This window comes from Anneissia japonica, unplaced genomic scaffold (genome assembly GCF_011630105.1).
Source record: "Anneissia japonica isolate Jap-2015-1 unplaced genomic scaffold, ASM1163010v1 scaffold27830_len515607_cov181, whole genome shotgun sequence".
NCBI classification, from domain to species: Eukaryota; Metazoa; Echinodermata; class Crinoidea; order Comatulida; family Comatulidae; genus Anneissia; species Anneissia japonica.
Window position 1 is genome coordinate 220,263 of NW_022732997.1, and position 20,851 is coordinate 241,113.

General features: G+C 33.8%; 1 protein-coding gene across 2 annotated transcripts; it reads right to left on the minus strand.

Moving 5' to 3' along the window:
* Nucleotides 1-299: 299 nt before the first annotated feature.
* Nucleotides 300-20,162, minus strand: LOC117115943 (AP-1 complex subunit gamma-1-like). 2 transcript variants are annotated; one of them, XM_033259838.1, is made up of 16 exons: nucleotides 20,027-20,162; nucleotides 18,890-18,986; nucleotides 17,824-17,900; nucleotides 16,009-16,023; nucleotides 13,848-13,943; nucleotides 12,177-12,412; nucleotides 11,474-11,587; nucleotides 10,914-11,054; nucleotides 10,288-10,465; nucleotides 9,516-9,605; nucleotides 7,686-7,813; nucleotides 6,525-6,629; nucleotides 5,722-5,863; nucleotides 5,357-5,624; nucleotides 4,493-4,659; nucleotides 300-3,842 (listed from the first exon to the last, which is right to left on the minus strand). In XM_033259838.1, the coding sequence occupies exons 1-16, from the start codon at nucleotides 20,093-20,095 to the stop codon at nucleotides 3,642-3,644; spliced, it is 2,124 nt and encodes a 707-aa protein (XP_033115729.1). In that variant the 5' UTR covers nucleotides 20,096-20,162; the 3' UTR covers nucleotides 300-3,641. The 2 variants fall into 2 exon arrangements, with proteins under 2 accessions (XP_033115729.1, XP_033115728.1); XM_033259837.1 differs by lacking the exon at nucleotides 16,009-16,023 and having other exon boundaries at nucleotides 9,432-9,605; nucleotides 17,818-17,900.
* Nucleotides 20,163-20,851: the final 689 nt, after the last annotated feature.

Here is a 20,851-nt window from a genome sequence, read left to right on the forward strand (position 1 = left end):
CAACTTCTGTACTCCTTACAATATTTCCTATTCGAATTAAGTATGAGAAACGGTAATGTTAAGGACATCGATATTGTGAAGGCTACAACATCAAAATGTGTTCCTCCGAAGCCTTCAAATTCAGTGCTGATTTGAGAAATTTGGATAAAGTCTATAAACGGTAGGCTAATGTGTGTACACAAAACTAAATGATGTACATTTTTAGAATCTAGGATTTTGAACCAAAGGATCGCCATAAGTTCACAACAGTTCAGCCAATAAAACCAGGACATAAAGAACTAATCAAAAAAACCAAGGGATTACATCACAGTATTTTTATTGGGTGTTCATACACATAATATTATTATTGGCTTACATAAAACTCTGTGATTTGCTTCTAGTGATAGAAGATACAAATATTATCCCAGTCCATTCAGGGATATGCATCAAATCTACCTACACCAAATTTATCCTGTCATTTCAATATATACAAGATCAATGCATATTATCTGCGATGGACTGGGAAGAACAATGATTCATATAAACAAAAAAGAATATAATTATAATAGAGAAATTACAATATCTTCATTTAAATTAATTATAAGCACTTATTTGCCCACCCACCCTAGTGTCAGGTTGCCTTTTTTTTCCAAAGGTCATTAAACTTGCAAGCAGTAACACATACTATTTAAAGCATCTTGTGCTTACAAATAAAAATATAGGAGGGAAAAGATTAACATAAATTTTCATATAAGCAATCATTTGAAAAAAAAAAAAAAAAAACCTATTATTGTTCTTGTGTAAGATCATGCAATACATTTATAAATTTGTTTTAGTCTATATCTTCTATTGTTTTCTAGTTGTGCCCCATAGCCACTGATAATAACTTTATTATATGTATTAAAAACAGAAATACTATGGGTATAAATACTTTCTCTTATTTGTAATTATTTTTTAGTCTTATTTCATCACAAAACAAACAGTCAATAAGATTGAACATATTTTGGATAATAAATTTTGCGACTGTATTAATAATAAATTGTGGGTATAATTTTGAACATTGGAAATAGGACAAGGAGAGTAGTAATCTGTTCAATAATTGGGACCAGATCTCCAACAATCACATCAATGGAATGTATACAAATGTGCTTTTTGCACTTTTGTTAAAGACATACCATATGTGCTGGAACCTGGTTTAAAACCTCAAAAATTCAATTAAAATAATAGAACTGGCTATTTTAAATGGATCAAATGAGTTATTTACTGTACTTATAAATGAAACCAGATCAATCCATTTTCAGTGATTTACAGATGTTTTACAAAGAAAACTCTTAAATTGATTACCAGCCAATTTGTGGGACTATGCAAAAGCATACAGGAAGGTAATAAGTAAGTTCGCAAGAACATTTTCTTATTCTTTCTTATTCGCATTGACAATTGAATGCTAATAAATTAAAATATAGAATTAGTATTTCAAATACTACATATCTTTCAAGTTCTTTATCTCATCACAAATGGTATATCCTTAACCTGCTCAACTTTAGTTCTACAATCATTATACAGACCTGCATTATCTTGTTCTCGCATACCCTATAAACCCTCCAATCGTTGTTTCACAATGTTAATTCACTTAGTTTACTATGTTCCATATACAATTTTCCTCTTACACAGTATAATGTATATTTGGCCGATACCACCACATTTGACGGAACATGAATAAAGTTCCAGCTCTTGTTTTAAGTAAAAACATTACATAAGTTAACCATAAGATCTTTTATTTAATAATCAAGTTTAGTTGTTTAAGTAACATCTTATTACATCCATATTTTTCTTTTAGCCACTGAGTATCATTGTCAACATAATCAAAGCAAGTATCATGCCAAAGTACAGAAAAATATATTTTTAAGTCATTCTTCTAATAATATCATTCCACTGCCCCACCCCACCCAGAGAACCAAATTAGAAAAAAAACAATCAAATATAACAAAACTGTAAAAAAATAATTCTACAAGCATTGTCATTTCACCGATATTAAATTTACTTAAATTATAATTTTATGAATACATCATAGGAGCATGGAATGAAATTTCCGCAGATATGTAGATATTCAAAAGCAAACTGGGGTGGGAGTGCAAAACTCACATCACCCTTCTGCAGTTTTATCGCATAACTTGTGCTTAGAAAAAAAATATATATAAAGCCAAAACATTAGAATAACAACAGGAAATCAACTAGAACATATCTTACTTACATATCAGTCACAGGTACAATCTGTGAAACCTACATACAAAAGGACAAGGTGAACATGTTTGAAGTCAGTTTTTATACATTGTTAGAGGATAAATCACTGAGAAATAACACTAACTCATTATTCTAGCTGCATCATGTTAATCCATATACATATCTCTAGGGTGTGCCCTTTCCCCTTGCACGAAGTATATGGGGGGGAAAAAGACGTTTTGGAATTTATCAACTGTCAATCATGGAAAACTGAACACTACCAATATTATTATGCTTTACCTTCTTTTTCTCTCAATTGCACATTGTGATGATGTTTTAAGTGTTGTGAACTGGACAATGAATAGGTCCACTGTTCTAATATCAAAATTAGTAATTTTGAAAAGATTTACTGTTTGGCAACACAATCCATCCAAATTCTCAACGAAAGCAAATCTGTGATAATATCTCCTTAAAAAACTCCCAAAAACTTCTCAACGATTTAAGACAACTGACAAAACATACAGATGCTGAATAAAGCTTTCTTTATCTATGGACTATATGTCATGATCCAAATATTTACTGATAATATTTTGCTGACTTAGATCAAAATGAGTTTGATTAACCATACTTTACGTGATTTTTAACCGATTAACCAAAGCTCATGTAATTTCAATTCTAACCCTAACCATGATTGCAAATGCATTAAATTAATTCAATAATCATGCTTGCGGGGGTTTGAAAGCAGAATCATATACTCTTATTTCTCTAGGAATAATATTACATTTGTGATATTTGCATAGGAATTGGTGAAATAAATCCCAAACTGATCACATGTTAAACATATTAAATATAGACATGTCACTGATCAAGTGTGGTTAGCAGACACTTCAATAATGTTCTTTTAAATAATATTGGATACCATGAACGATACCAATTGGAATCATTTTAGACACTGATCTAATATCTATAGTTTCTTGAAAAATAGAATAAACTAAACTGCCAATCTTGATCCCTAGTTTTTGTGCTAACAAATTGGGTTTTTTTTTTAATTATTTTATTTCATTTGCACTTTAGCATATTATCATGGTTAATTTGTTTTGCAAATCATCTCATAAATCCACTTTTTCCTAGTTTGTCCATTATATGATTCCTGAGGAAACAGGATGAGAAAACCCATCATGGGTTATACATCTTTCTACATGTGAAGGCCAACAGCGATAAAATGACTCCAGTATGATTATTTGGTTACACAGTAAAATGAAACCACATGTTGGTCGAGAATTGTTCCCAAATAGTTTATCAAGGAAGAAACTATAGTCACTGGTAAATTAAACCGGAGAGATTTTGATTAACAGTTAGGTGCCACACCCTCCTGATGCAGGTTTACCTCAAAGCATATCATTCAATTTGTTGCATAACCATCCTCTTTGTAGGAACTGCTGTTAGGAGTAGATACTCTGCGGAAAATTGCTGACTTCGCCCTGGTCACTGACAGGCATTCCGTTGCTGCTGTACGAGAGTTTGTAACGCATACGAAGTGGCTGCTTTTGTGGATTGGCTACTTTGATGACCTGGGTCACTTCACCAGCGTTGCTACCTGGGATTGAATCCCCAGAAGGTGAGAGAAGTTGGAGTTGGAAAGTCTAAATCAGAATCAAAGGAATGATTAGTTAATCACATGATTGTGATTTACTATTTTTTGTAAACAAGTTTGATATGTCCAAAATATAACATTTTGGGAACCTTGAAAAACATTTGGATGGATGGATTTATTCGGTGTAAACACCAAGGATAACTCAGGAAAGTCTAAAGAAGACTTATTTCCTGTGGGGTCTTTCTGGTGGTGATTGAGCAGGACACCCGGAGACAATCCCCTACTCTTTTCTGAATAGTGTACTGCGCTGTTTAACGTGTACACACGCCATAATGCACACAGGACCAACGGCTTAAACATCACATCCGAAAGACGGACTGTTGTTTCAGATGCACACGGTCCATAATGCACAAAAAACCAACGGCTTAAAAGTCTCATCCAAAAGACAGTGTGCTATCAAAACTTGCATTTCAGCCCTCCTGAAACACCAACAGACCAGCGATGGAAATCGAACCAGGGACCTACAGATATCTAAGGTTCAGTGCAAACACAGTGGCTACCACTAGTTTAGCCGACTGAGCTAAGCTGCTCTCTGTAAACATAAGCAAACGGGAATCTATATTTTCTCTTACAATATGCTGATCTATTGTTTTTGTTTTGTAATAATGAAAGAAAGAACAAAATAGAAGATGTGATTACCTTTGGAACAGCTGCTTGGAATATAAAACTGGAAACTGGGTTAGGAGTCGAGTTTGTGGCATGTAATGTTATATTCACCACTGCAGGATTGCTATTGTCCCGTTCAAACTTGAATTCCACTTTAATGCCACTGCGTTCATAGGCTGTAATTGGGGGTATAAATGGGGCTGCAAAATAAACAAAGCCATTATTACTAATATTTTTTAAAGGCAAATCCATTAATGGTTTAATCATCAGTAAGATACAAAGGAGGATGATTGATCAGATTTTTGAACTTGTGTGTCATTCTATTTCTGTTTTAAGTTGTATAAAGTCTAATCTAACATTTTCTGTCTGACAGATATGAATCTGACAGGCTTCACCCCTTTACCCCTCACAATTGCTCAATTTGTTCATTTGAGCAATGCTGCTCGTATACATCAGGTCAATCTAATTGTACATGTTCCATCATATCACCTCAAAGTGTATGAATACAGGCCATTTTCCTGGTAGGCAAACCTCTAACAAAATAATAATATAATGCCTCACGTTGTCACAACCTTGAGGCGCTTAAAAAACATAGAGAAGAAAATAAACAAATGTACCGTTAATTACTATCCAAAATATTATTTTAGTTTAGTTTAATTTAGTTTTAATGATTATTAATAACCATATGCACCTATGTGCATAAAAAAATAAATAATTGTTATGCACATAACAATAATTTATTTTCATCATTCATTTTTTCTTATTTTCTCCCTTAGTCTTGTGTAATAATATACTCTGCATGACCAACTGTTCAAAAAATTCTATCATCATAAATGTATTCAATGGAGCAGTAACAAACAAGGTTTCAAAACGATATGAAAACAGACAAATTCTCACCAGATTCATTGAGAGGACCTCCAAGTAGGTTTATGGAAGGTTGGCTATTTGTTTGCACTGGTCCACCAAGTAAGCCATCCATCAGATTGATATCTGCCGAGGGCAGAGCAGGAGCACCAAGGCCTGGCTCTGGATTACCGGTAATGTCTAGGCCTAGCAGATCCATGATACCTCCTGCCTGAGAGGTATCTTGCTTACTACTGACTGGCATGGTGATATGTGCTGGACTACCAAGGTCTCCCCCTAACAAATCCAGAATACCATTGCTCTGAAATGGAATTGGGTGTAAATATGTTAAATAATCAAAAACAAACATAGAATCAAAGTCCTCAAATAAACCATATGAAACATACATAATATATTACCTCTGCAACAGGTGGCTGTGATGGTTGGCTATCGTTAGGGAGTTGTCCACCATCTTCATTTACGTCTACATCACCATTTCCATTCATTTCCACTGCCTTGTTTTTGTTCTCCATCGGTGGCATCCTTTCAAGTAAACCCGGTCTGATAACACAAAACCAACACTATGCTTTACTTTGCTTATTCAGCTTCTTACTATTTTATTTTTGTATTTTGTATCATCAATAACAAAATTGACAAAATTGGGTAAAAGTAATTATATTCATTAAATCTGCTAAATTTCAGCAAATATGATCAAAGGGATTTAAATATTAAATTTTAAAAAAAAATAGAATGTCTAAAGGGTATTGTTGAAGATTCTTCTAATAGATTTGAAAACTAAGCAACAATACTGCATGAGTCTGGTGGCTCAGCTTTGGGGCATGACCCTAGGTTTAAAACCTGCAATCCTTGCTTGTGTCCTTGGGTAAAGCACTGTCCACACTTGACAAAAACAAAACTGTTGTTATGTCCATATATAGGCAAAATGTGCCTATTTTAGACATGTCATGTTTTTGTCAAAGGTTGATAGTCTGGACCAGCCTTGAGATATTTACTCAATTTACTTCATTCTTTGGATGAGACATTAAATCATTGGTACCATGAACACCAATGATTTAATGGGCTCGGTGCCCAAAAAAATAGTTAATTAGGTCAGACACAGACAAACATTAATGGCCACTGACTGATTGATTAATTGATTCACCCTGCCTACCACTGGTTTTACATTCAACCACCATTAAAGCACTAAGTTTCTGTAACTTACCGCATATGGTCATAGCTTCTTGATAATGCAAAGAATTCAACAGATCGCTGCTGCAGTTCCATATCTAAACTCATTGAATATGGTGTCAGAATTTGTTGGATTTGCCTACAATCAAACAGTGAGAAATCATTTAAATAAACAGCTCCATTATCTGTATACAATTTTTGCAAACAAATTCAGTATTCTACCATCAGTATATATGTTGATATAATCATGTATGTGCTTCAAATTACAACCCCAACAAATGGTTCCAACATCATACAACTCTTGCAAGAAAAAAAAAACAGTGTTCACACTGAATCAATTTTGACCAAGACAAATGTTAACGCTATCTTGGTTAATTTGATACGCAGGTTATAATACAGTAAAATTTTGGGCATACATGGTTAGTGTAATCGCAGATACATTCTGCTGAAAAATTCAGCAATGTGCACAGTAATAGCATGCAATCAAGAAAACTTCACACCAAGCTGGCATTGGACATTTATGCTTAGTAAAACAGCCTGACTTATCTTCCACTGTTCACTCTTTAAAGTTGCTGTGTGCCTTGGGTAATTTGACGAGAATGATGTTATGCAAGTCTTTTGCACTGGATTTTTAGTTGAAGTTGATTGTTTTTTGTTTAGACAAGACTTTTTTTAGACTTTGTTTAGCAACTAATTTTCGTAAGAGGAAAAAAAAATTAATAAAACTCTTTTTCCTTAGTTAGCTAATGGTGTAGCTGAAAATAACAAAATGTTACTGGTAAATGTAAACAGTATAGTAATGGGATTAATAAACATTTTAAATTTATATAAATAAGGAAGTAATATAGACATCTTATCTTGGGCGATTCCAAGGCAATGCTGGGAGTAATAAAAATAAATTAAAAACATGGTTTTTTTCTCAGATTTCAATTTTTTTGAGTGCAGACTGGAAGAAAATGAAATTCCATTTTTATTCAAACTCATTATTGGAGGGCGGTATAAAGATATAAAAAAAGTCTTGCCTTTAGTTTGACAAAAATTAATCCAATGCAAACAAAGCTGCAGAGAGTAACATAGTTTATGGAATTGAGGATAGCAAGACTTCCTCTTCAAAAATACATTTAATATAAGGAAAATATATACGGAGATTAACACATAATGAAAGAATACTAAAAAAAATATATAAACAACTTACTTTTGAGAAGATGTAAACCTAGTGCTTAACTTGAGTATGGCTTGTAATACATATTCTTTAGTAACTTGATTTAATGCTGTTGATTGAAGCATTTTTTCTAACAGACTGCATACCTCTTCTTCTGTTACCTATCAATTAAAGAATAACATGTTAAGAAATTTTACTAAACCTCTTTGCAGGAATGTTCACAGAAATTAATGGTTTTTATATCGGTCACAATTCAGTATTGTTGTTTGCTATGTCACACAGAATTAATGGAATCACTTTCAGTAAACAGCAAAATAATAATCTCTAATAAATGAGAAGATGACTCTTAAATACATTTTCACTGGTTCATATTGAACTGAATATAACTCCCCACATGTTATATAAAAGGCAGCTAAAAGCTACTGTAACTAAGCATTGCAGAAAATCAAAAATTGAAAAGGATATGAACAGAAATGCAGTGAAGTTCACACAAGTAAATTATTAGTAATTATGTAGTGGCTGGCATGCAAGCCTTCAACACCCTCAAACCAAGACACAACAAAGCTATTATAGGAATTATATTTATGTTGGATGGAGACAATGTGACCAGGACCAGTGAAAAACATCATCTGAGTTTTTAAGTTGCCTTAAGTGAAATTAATTAGTGGAAGGTTTTACCAATCACTCTAGGGATGTAAGATTTAACGCTGCATTTCATGACGCCAAAACAAATGTTAGCTTACTGTCACTACAGAAATATATAATACAATGTTATTAAAAAAACATGCTGGACACAACCAGATTGCATGCCATAGCTAGTGTATTTAAGAGGAATCTTTACAAGAATGGATTAGTATTGAAGGGAGCACCACACAGACCACTTTTCTACATGACCATTTTTTAAAATCTATTATTAGTAGTAAACGAAAAGACAAAGCTTCCAACATTTCTGACAATTACAAGTACTGGAAGAAAATAGATTGCAAGCTTCTTGTTACCGTAAACTTTGTTGCACAAGCCTACCTTTAAGTATTAAGGAATAAGCCAACATTTATTGTATTTATATGTACGCTCTCCAAAAAATTACTTACTAAATTTGATATACAATTGATTTGAAATTAATTATTCAAGTTTTTTTTGTCATGAATAAACAAAAAATAATAATTTAAAAGAAAACAGTTTGCAATTAAACAGTTTTTTGTCACATTATTTGCAACCAACAAATAAAACAACATGCTTAAACCCTTCCCTTACAATCCAATCATGTTATTAAATGATTTTTGTTTGTGGTGCAATCTTTTTGAATTATTATTATAGAAAAAGTTTCATATTGCTGCCTAGAGGATGGATTCAGATCAGTTAGTAGACCTCCTCCCCTTTCATGCTTTTAAGATTTTTTTTTTCCCGCAAAATTATTGGCTCACAACAAGATTTACAATATAAGAAAAAGACAGAAGAGGGTATACATACATACATTTTGATGATAGCATATAAATAATGAAATTAAAATCCAATTAACAAGGCTTAACTTTATAAGATGCTTTATGCCTACATATTTGTACATAAGCTTTGAGAAATTTAATTACCTTAGGGTTGAAAAATGCAGTGGAAAATATTAAAGCAGATTTCTAAATTATCTCACACAGACTGAGCTGGGTAAAATTATGCCAATATAAAGGTTATTTCACCAGAAGCCCAGCCCACTAAATGTTAACACACATACAACTATGCTGTGAGAACTATGGACACATTAGTGGCTAGGTAAAGGGCTATATGGACCTGGAAGCAATCCCTTTGGCCTGGGTCGTAGGATTGGGACTTGAGCTGGTCCAGATCTAGCTTGTTCATGTAGTATGTCCGTACCTGCACTGGTTCATCTTCTTCCAGATCACTGGCAAAGAGGATGTCACCGTACTCGCCAATACACCATGCGGCCACTTGGCAAAGTGGTTGCTGAAATAAAACATAATATGTATATATCTGTATTTTCTGAAGGTAAAAAATATAAACTAGAATAAATCAAAAATATTAATGGGCTGATCTCAAAGAGCACACAAAGATATCAATGAAGATGCTTCTCAGCATGTTGACATTTTTAAGAAGAAAAATACAGTCAAACTTGCCTAAAGTCAAAAAATTGTCAAAGTCGAAATTATTTTCATGTCACTTCATCTTGCCTATATTTACAATGGTTAATACTTGCTCTAACTCAAATAAATTTAAGTTGAATAAAACAAAAGTCGAACATATTTTACATGCCAAATTGATCTGTTTTTCATTAATTGTCTGTCAAAGTCAAAATCTTGACGTAAAACTTCAATCATTGTAAGCTGTCGTCAACAAGCGACTCGTACATTTGGCAATGCAGAAATTCACAACTAAGTAAGCCCGACAAGTGACTTGTGTTTACACTGCCTTGAATTAAAAGGAGCGCATGTTTAAACCCTGTTTGAAAATGGACAGTTCTAAGTCGTCCACTACTCGGTGCATGCACATGGCCTCACTTGCAAACTTGAGATTCGGTTCCCGTTTCTTGCACGCAACGATCGACTTAGGCAAGTTTAAATGTATATATTGTATATATTAGGAGCCCAGAATGGAAATGATGGTTTTTACTGATCGATGAAATAAATACCTGTGAATAGTTCCTAGAAACGGCCTGGTAGAGCTTTTGCACAATGTAAGGATGAAGTGAGTTTGAAACAGAGATCATCTGAATCAGACTAGATACTGAATCATCTGGAACATGGTTACCTGCTGCAGTCAAGACACGCATCATGGTGTCTATGTGCCACCGTCGATTGGGTGAATATCTGAAAAACACAGGCAAATAATTTACATATGAAAAAAAAAAATGTTATTGATTGAAATAATAAATGCTGTAGCATAAGAAAAGTCAGAGGAGGGTGGGAAGATATTTTGGGGTTTTTTTTATTGATCAAAATGGTTTTGCCCAAACCATACAGGCAGTGGAGAAAATAAAATATCAATGATGAATATAAACGTGAAGTAATGGAATTAATAAATGCTTTAAATCTGTATAATTATCTTATTTTGGGAGATTTCAAAGAGAGTGCTCTAATAATACTTGTATGTCTCATTCGCATTTTAATTATTAGTCAAAACTATTTTATCAATCTTTATGTTCTTCTCTGCCAACATGCTTTTGGTAGAACCAGTTTGCTAAGACAAAAAAAAAATTATATTATTTTTTACAGTACAAATAAATTACCTCATTAATAAATTGACTTAAAAACTTACTTTTCACATGCTAGGAAGATATTGGAAGAAGTATAACCCTTGAACTCTGGGTCTGACTTATCTAAGAAGAAGATAAGCTCTTTAACCATACTCCTGATATTGGTATTGTTTACTAGTGCAAAACAAAGTTCTACAGCTCGTCTGGAAAATAAAGAAAATAATAGGTATTTAGTAAAAGAAAGACAATATAACACACTAACAGGATACATTAAAGGAAAGAAGTGCAGAGGAAGGCCTAGATTAACTTTCCCAAAAAGCATAGGCAAGCTGCTAAGCAACAGGAAATTCAAGATTTTAGTGAAAAACCAGACAGAGAAAGTAATGTGGAATGTCACGATTGCTAACGTCCAGGACTTGGTACCACCAATGGTGATAAACAAAGGAATTATTTGACATTTCTTTTCATTTAGGAGGTTTACTAAAAAATATATTTTATACCAGTTCTATAAATAATGACCATGCTGATGATACAATATTAATACAAATGAACCAATTTGATCAATAAATATTAATCTTCCAAACAATCCGTGAACTTGAGGATGACATATATAGTAACTTACTTTTTTATTGAAATGTCAGGATCTCGTAAACAATCTACTATAGTGCTTCTGTGTCTTTGTACAGCATTTAAGTCTGCACTGACAGTTCTTAGCAAGGTGTTGAGAGCTACATATCTGTACAAATATAAACAAAAACATCATTATCAACCAATGCACCTCTCTGATAAGCTCCGCCCCTTGGATACTGTTGCCAAGGTGCCAGAATGCAATAGCGTAAAATGTATGTAAACACATGCATCTCTGGCCTTGTTTTGATTGGTCAGTCCTTAAGATTCGACTGACTCTCCCAAATGGTTCATTGAAGTGATCACTGACAGAAAATGCCAAAAATTGAAATGACAATTGGGCATTTGATATAATTTAGTAGCTGCGTTCTTCTTGGCCACTAGTTAATGCAAGACATTAATTATTATCTACAGTAGACTGATTTCTATCTAGTATTATTATACTAAACAAAGACTGCTACCATAACTCGTTATACCCAAGGTCAATACCAGAATGGAACTGCTTTAAGCGAGGATATTCGCATGTCACCCTATATAAAATCATTTAAAGCTGCTTGGACTCTATCAACATACATAAATTAACGACTAAAGCTCATTATATTATTTAGCTGCTACACACACACACACCGACCAGACCAACGTACCCGACAACCAGCATATTGGTGTTTGTATGACAAGATACAGACACAGATACACACCTGATGTTTTTGTCATTGTTTAATAGAAATCTTCCTAAGATATTTACAGCCAGCACTCTGAGACCACTCTCTGACTTGATGTCCATAATGGTGAGAACTGTTTCATACAGGATTGCGTTACCCACGTTTTTACTTGTTTCTGTATTAGTGGCAACCTGGGCTAGAATATCGTTCATGGCCTCGCTTGAGTCGGGATCACCCTTACCGAGTATTCGTAGTAATCTTAGAATTTTAACCTAAAAAGAAATGAAATATCCTCAAGTCTTATCAATGAATGATTATTACACAGAAACATATACAGCTATAAAATCAGTTCTTCTTGATGAAACATTTTTGGATTTAAGTGTTACTTTTGCATTGAACTTGTTCATACTGTAGTGTCTGTGATGAGATGAAACTTTATTGGAGGTGCTTACTCTGGATATAAGATAAAAAGAATTTCCTTGCTGATTTATGTAAAGTACAGTAGAACCTTGATTTTACGTATCCCAGTTTTACATACGCCTTGTTCCGACGATGGTGTCATCAAAAACCCGGAAAATAATCAAAACAAATGGCTAATTTCGGAGCAACCATAAGTATAAAGAGATTATGTTAATTTCTGTCTGCTTATTATTTCAATAATATAACAATAAACAAACCATATGCAACATATTTTTATTAAACAGCAATGTTGATTGAGTCTAATACTGCGGGTTGTTATAATCTAAAACCATGTGAACTGAGCTAGATGAACAACTACCGATGGTGCTCAAAATAATTGCTTTCCTCCTTTTTTCCTACACGAAGCTGAGTAGGTATTTATATTTCGTACACGAACGCAAATTATTTTAGTTTGTCTCAGCAGGCCCAGACAACACCACAGCTTTGCTGTTTAGAACAGCCATGAAGGGAAATTCCCAAGTTATACTTTTGTCGTATAGGCCTAGGGAATATTTTCATGTTCTTTAGTTAAATAAAAGATATAAAGTGATGAATTAATACACTAGACACATGGTTTTACTTGAACACGTTATTATTACATCGTAAATTGATGAATAAAAACACTAAACACATGGTTTTATTCGTAGGCATGAGGAAAGGTCTAGCCTATGAGGTAACATTGTTCGTTCATTCATAACATACAGTTATTGAGTGTTACATACGTATTAGGTCAAAGGTCGCCACAAATTTAACCCAACCTCAATTTTACAAATCCTCCAATTTACGTACGCCCTCCGGTCTCGTACCGTACGTAAAATTGAGATTCTACTGTAATACCTATCTAGTCTATTTTTGCATATACCACAACCACAAACAGGCCTAGTAATCAACGTAAGGATTTTTGTAGTAAAATGTCTGCAAACATAATTGTTCTGATTTTATGTTTGATATTTCGTTGAATGTTAACTTCACTGCTATATTCAAATAGGCAATTTAATTTAATGATTAATTTTTTTAGATTCTTTTTGACTTAACTACAGATATCTTGAACAATCATATACAGTATTTCAACATAAACTTAATTAAGCAAACATTTTTTTGCATTTACATAATGGATCTCCTAATTGACCTATGGCAAAAAATTATCTTGTATATAATTGATATGTCTGCATAAATGGACTCAATATGACACATTTACATTCATTTTAGTAATGTTTTGTCATGAAATCAATTTTCTTTTTAACTTACTTGCAAGAAAGGATCGCTTACACCCGAAACATCATGTTCTGGCGAATACCCGGACATGATCAAATTCTTTAATACTCGTACAAGCTGTGGTACCATCTGGAATAAAGTCAATACCAAATATACACATAAATTGTTAATGTCATCAAAATGGTTAAATGCAATAAATTAAGTCAAAGGGCAACCTCCACCAATTCCTTACAATGCAGAGAAACAAAACCACAACATTTGGATTAGATACCGTAAATGATCAAATAAGCAACGCACTCAAATTTTCGCTAACAGTGCTCATTAGAGAAATATCTTATTTTGAATACACATAATGCTTAATTGAGAGCACATACTTAATGCGCCTTGATGTTTCATATCAGGACATTCAAAGGGGTCTTTTGATTGAAGCGACAACGCAAATCTAGAATCGGGACGACAATGAAAACTCCACATTCTTGCTTGTGCAGATAACTTCTTAGTGATGTCATTAGGTTCTAGGTCCTACCTTCGTCGTGGAGTCGAAAGCTCCCCACTATGTATTAAACAACTAAATTTCACTAAACTAATTACAACATTGAACCAAGTCTGATAGTCTTAATAAATGCCTCTCAGGAAATTATTAGTGACATTGTTAGTGCATTACAAGTGCGATGGCTTTGATAAAACAACTCACTGCCTATTGTCTCGCCTTGACGCACATTTGGTCATTTACGGTACAAAAAAAAAGGTGTTTATCCATAGTACCCTGAATTATTGATAAAGCAGAACAAAAAGAACTTCTGTGGTAATTAAACCTGTAACCTCTGTAGTACCGTTTTTCCCACAGAGAATACATGTAGGTCGAAATATTAAATACATACTCAATGTACAGTATAATATCAAGGTACGCTCATCAAGGTGAGAGGAGCTCTTTTCATAGCCGCAGATTTAACTAACAACGGAGAGAGTTGTGGAAATCACCCTCTTAAGATTAAATTTACAATTCAAAAAATAAGGATAGTGGTTTATACAAAGGGAAAAATCCTTTATCTTCACTCAAAACAAATTTGATGCAAGCTTACGAAAATCAAAGCAGAGTTTGGTGATGAAAAACAATTTTGTGACATGGAAAAATTCCCCCAAAAATAATTTTCTCACAATGCAAACTGTGTACAGCCCTGGTATTCAAACTTTTTGATACAGCCAACCTATATTTTCAGCGTAGCTAAAGCGGCGATCCATCATTCCTTGAGAACAGTTCATATTTTTGATTAAAAACACTTAAGTGACTAAGAGGTCAAGCACTATCATAAGACAAAGGAGGAACTTATTAAAATATGTAATAATATTTTGACCAATTAAAGAGCTGGACTTTTTGATACTTTCAGATTGATAAACATTCAGCTCATTAGTGGCACCAGGTTTTGCTCAATATTGGGTAGGGGTGGCAAAGACCCCGACGGAACTGTAAGTGGGCAGGTCCAGAGGCTACACTGATACTCTTGGAGGGAGTCTAGGATAAGAAGCCCCTGAAAGATTTAACAATTTAGGGTTTTGAAAGGCATATTTGATCGATTTTAGGGTCTCAAAACACCAAACAAAATTTAATGCTGCAATTGTCACTAAAATGAGATACCCTCTACCAGATAACTTTGATTGACATAAACAATCAAGGAGTACTAAAATATTTTATTTCAAAATATTTTGGCGACCGAAATTTCGGTCCCGACCCATAGTTTGAATACCAGGGATATAAAGCATAACAGATGTAGAGGAATGTATCAACCCATCCAATATTGAATGCACTTCTCATAATTAGTTCATTACAAAAAAACAAAAAAAAACATTATAAATCTAAACAAAATCTCAGCAATCCACAAATGAATGATAAACATTGCGTTTAATGACAATTAAAAGCCAAGAACGACACAAATAATCGACATGCTCACAAGACACTTTCAATGTTACCAAAAATCAATGTACCAAGAAAAAAATATAAGGATTTTTAAGATCAACTGTGCTTCAGACACATACCCAAAAACCACATGAAATTCAACAAGCTAGAAGACTATGAACAATGGAGAAAATCACTGTTAAACATGCATGGTATGAAGGAATTGAAAAGAAATGATAGATTGATAAAAAAGTAAATGAAAACAATTGTTAGAAATGGGCAATTGACTTCAGCACATACCTCACCATCATTGAACTGGTCAGATGGGTATTGTTAGTGAACAATCGTGTAGTAATTATGAGAGACAGAAAGTGAGAGAGATATAGGTGAACAGAAATAGAGAAAACAAAAAAACAAAATAAATGAGTGGTTAGCATTGGGCAGGGTTTTTCACAACTACTAGACTACTACTGTAGTACTGAATAATGGGTGGAAACAAAGTAGGTCTCTAACAAGCTGAAATCATTTGTAACTTATTTATTGTTTTGTGAGTATTGAAATGTAAACATCCAGTAATTGCACTTGGCTGACTGGTTGTGAGGCACAAATGCCTAAAGAGTCAGCTGGTAAGAAAGCCACTTGATATTTTAAGGCTTTGTCCAAATTATCAATTTTTTTTGTTTGACAATAAATTGTATGCCTATATACAGTCATGATGTACCTATATATGTTCATGATGTGATGTCATCATGACCATATTTAGGTATATCAGACATTTTGGTCCAATAAAACTGATAGTCTATTAGACCAGCATGCTCTACGACAGACTGTCTCTTTAATATCATACTAGACTTCACCCCTACAGATTCACACTATCACACAATGCTCTATGAAATTGTCTAACAAGATACTCTAAAATAATATATAATTTATACCACCTTTCGTTTACACATGTGTACTAAATATTAAATACTCTTTCTAATCTTTAAATGGGGCAGTATCATTTTATTCACAATTGATGTGTGTACATTCTAAACTACTGCACTGTATGATTATTTTCTATTTTCTTTAAACAGGAAATATGATGATGATACTAGGTATGCTGATCTAATTATGCATGTCTAATACATAGGCTGACTGTTACAGTGGAAACACATACAGATGATGCAAGTCTGAATGCTACATCATAGATCTGTAAAGGAATGTTCACTATAACTACAATCTACAAGACACAACACCAACATCAGTTGCTACACAATTCATCTCTTACACAATACACATGGTAACATACATGCTAATAACCTTACATTACCACGTTGTTAATAAATTAATCAATTTTAAATAAATATTAAAGGCATATTAAATTGCCTTTTTTTTTTGTTATGTTTCTATAGATTTTGGAAATCTAGTAATATGGAATGTTAGTTCAATTCAAATTGAATAAAATTCCCAAAATTTTATACACTATTAAAAAATACACATCATTTACTAAAAATGTATATTTCCAATAATTTCATATTTAAATTAACAGTTTTGAATTTAAATTCAATGTAAATAAACATATAAAAACAATTTTAAATGGCTACAGCTCTCTATGATTATGTATGTTTTGGTATTCTGGGAGATATCAAGATACATTCAAACTTACACCACGTGTGTACTAGTTGCATAAAAAGAAGAGAGAGAATAGTAGCTAAGTAGCATCTCTACATAAAACACCCAAAATTGTTACGGTACATTTTGATCTTATTCATTATTATTACCTATCTGTTGATTATAGTCCCAAATAAATTTCACATTTAAGATCATTTAATTTAATTTTCTTATCTAAGATGTTGGATTCAATAATATTTACTTCTATCAAAAATCTCCATAAAAAAAAAAATCTATAGACACTGATTATAAATGCAATAGATTTAATAGATTTAATAGATCGTAAAACAAATGCATAGTAGTTTTATCATAAAAATTAGTAGTTATTTGTGATAATTTCAAAGATGTTCCATAAGCCCAAGTATTAATGTTTGTCATGATTTTCATATTATGTTATATTTGAACAAGACAACAACAAGGTATACAAATACAAATAATTTAAAAGTATACACGTACACGTACCTTCCTGAAGTGATGTAGTGTATCTGGACTAAGCTCACACATTTCTGTAATTAGGGCTACAGCTGTAAGTTGAACACCTATAAATGAAGGAATTAGTGTTGAACAGTTATCTATATATTGGTAAAAGTACCACGTGGGATATTAGCTTGGTAACCCAAATGCTTGCCTTAAATTCCAGAATCCTGCCTCAATTCCTCATGGATGGATGGATATGTTTGGATAACCAACGAGTCTGAGGAAGACTTATGTCCAATGGGATCCTTATGGTGTGATTAGGCAGTACACCGGGAGACAATCCCCTACTCCGTTCTGCGGAGTGTACTGCGTTCTTTAACGCGCATATGGTCCATAATGAATACGTGACCAAAGTATAAAAATCTCATCCGAAAGACGGTGCACTATCGTAACTTGCATTACAGCCCTCCAGCTGAAATACAAGGAAAGCAGCATTGGGAATTGAACCGGGGCCCAAGAGATCTCCACAGATCAGTGCGCTCACGCAGTGGCTACCACCAGTTGAGCCGACTGTCTGAGTGAGGCCTCATTTCCTTAAAATCGCTACACTGTCACTACAGTGTTTTCAGTGCAATCGTTGTACAGTGCAACAATCCTTGATGCAATCGAGAAGGCTCCCCTATTCGACTGACTGACTAGCATCACCTAAAACTGCCAGCCATAACGTGTAGCGATTATATGGACACCAAGGTTTAAGCTGCTCTCACAAATGAGACTTATAAATAAGAATTGTTTGTTTTTAGTGTTACGGTGTAACAATTACAATTCTCTGTGTACTTAAACTTAAAGAAATACAACTTGGATGTCTTTCCGTAAAGCAGTGAGATCTACTTCCTCATCGTTGGTTCATTGGGACTGCCTCACACTGCTTCGCGTCAGGAGTTCGTCCCAATCATCGGGAAGTAGAATTCACTACTTCACCTCAAACGACATTGTATTTGTATATTACTACTCAATGCTATATCCATCAATTCTAGTAGTTCAAGCAAACCATCATTTCACCATGGCAGATTACTAAACAGATTTATAACTTTAATCAAAATGAATTTACCATGACTTTTATCGTTTAAGAGCGGTCTTGCAGCTGGGATAAACATCTCCATCAGATCAGGAACTTTCCTTACTACCCGCAAAGCACACAGAGCAGCCTACAGAATCAATAGAAAATCACTGAAAACGTTAATTTATTTACTATATCCACTAACAATACATTATATATTTAGTCTTTTTATAGTAAACTAATTAAAATGGAAAATATTTTAATGGAATACCTAATCAAACCACTGGCATTACCTGCCAAGGACATTCTTCAGCTTATGTCAAGCTTATTTTTTAAAATATGATGCATAATTTATCCAAGGTAAATCAACCATGCTAAAACATCTACATACATGCCTGCAAACATGTACTTACTTTTTATTATTAATTTGTTTCTTATATAAATTGGGGAACCTATTAAGTACATTAGGCTTGGAAAATGAAGCTATTATTTGTCATGAGAAAAAAATCCTGTTTTCTTATATCACTTGAACCAAGGATTTGATAATCCACAATACAAAAAAGACAGATAAAATAGGCCCAATATACAGTATTTTCCTGTGTATAATCTTTAAATTTAGGGTGCAGTCTCTACACCAGTTATCAACCAACTCCTCAAATTCAAGATTGCGAACCACAGTGAAAATTCAAAGCCCAGGCTAGCCAAAATTAATTAGCCTTGTGTATGTTTTTTTTTCTTTATTAGAGGATGCAGGGCAAAGGTTTAATCCTATAGCAAGGCCTCGCAAAAGATGGACCTGATTTTGTTTGTCTGAAACAAAGCCAGGGACTGTAGCTGACATGCATTTAAGGCTGGAACATAGCGTGAACCATTTTTACAGCCTGTCCACTATACACTATGTATCTAACCCTGGTTGAAAGTGGACAGCACGAAACTCAAACTCCCAGCCACGAGGCTGAAAAACTCATTAGCAAGCACTGCGTCAAATGCCTCCCTTGAGGCAACTGGCAGTTGGTTCAATGTTTGAAACATGATCTTCCTCTTTGAACCTGCTTCAAACAGGAACTATTATAAAATTACATTCATTCTTAAACAATGTTCGAAACATGACCTCCCTCTCTACATGACTTAGGTTCAAGGACTATATCAAGTAGAGGCCAACACAGTAATAAACATAAAAACACTTGCCTTTTTCTTGATATATGCATTTGCTGTTTTAAGGAGTTTCTCTATTTCACCAGCTAAATCTCGACTCATCTCCGTTGAACATACACCCCCTAAGCAGCACAACGCCTGACCTACTATGTACTGGTTTGTGTGATTCATGTCACTGTAGAGGAGAAATATATATAGTATGTACACAAATGCAGACCTGGCCCCCAGCCACTGTTCGTGCTTTCAGCACTCATTATGTCACCAGATCTTACCCTTTCAAATTTCTCAAGGTTGACAGGTATACAAATTAATTTTTTTTTCACGAATATGATTCACATTATAAATACCGTCAGCGCCTTGAGAAGATTCAATTGTGGAAGGCGTTCTACAAGCATTCTATCATTACTATGATTTAAAATCAAAATTCCATAATATTGTTGCACAATACAATTTGTGTGAATCAAATCCATCCTCAACTGTTATACATTTAGTTATTACCCAATAAAATTAGATATTGCAGATAAAAAGTGAAAATACAATGGCATAAGGATATTAATACAAATTGATGAGGAAGCAGGCATCGTCATTATGCATTATCCATTAACACACATGCACAGTAATTAAGACAACCTACAGTACAGTCATGAAATATTGCACTTTTACCTGCGCGCAGGCTTCGTAGATACATCGTAGCCTGAAATAAACAATCTAACCTGCGCGCAGGCTTCGTAGCCTGATATAAACAATCTAAGCAAGGCTACGTGAAGCGAACATACGAAGCAAAAGCATGTTGTTTATTTGTATGTGCAGAAAGACTGCTATATCTTACTGGAATAAACAATGTATTGTTTGATAATT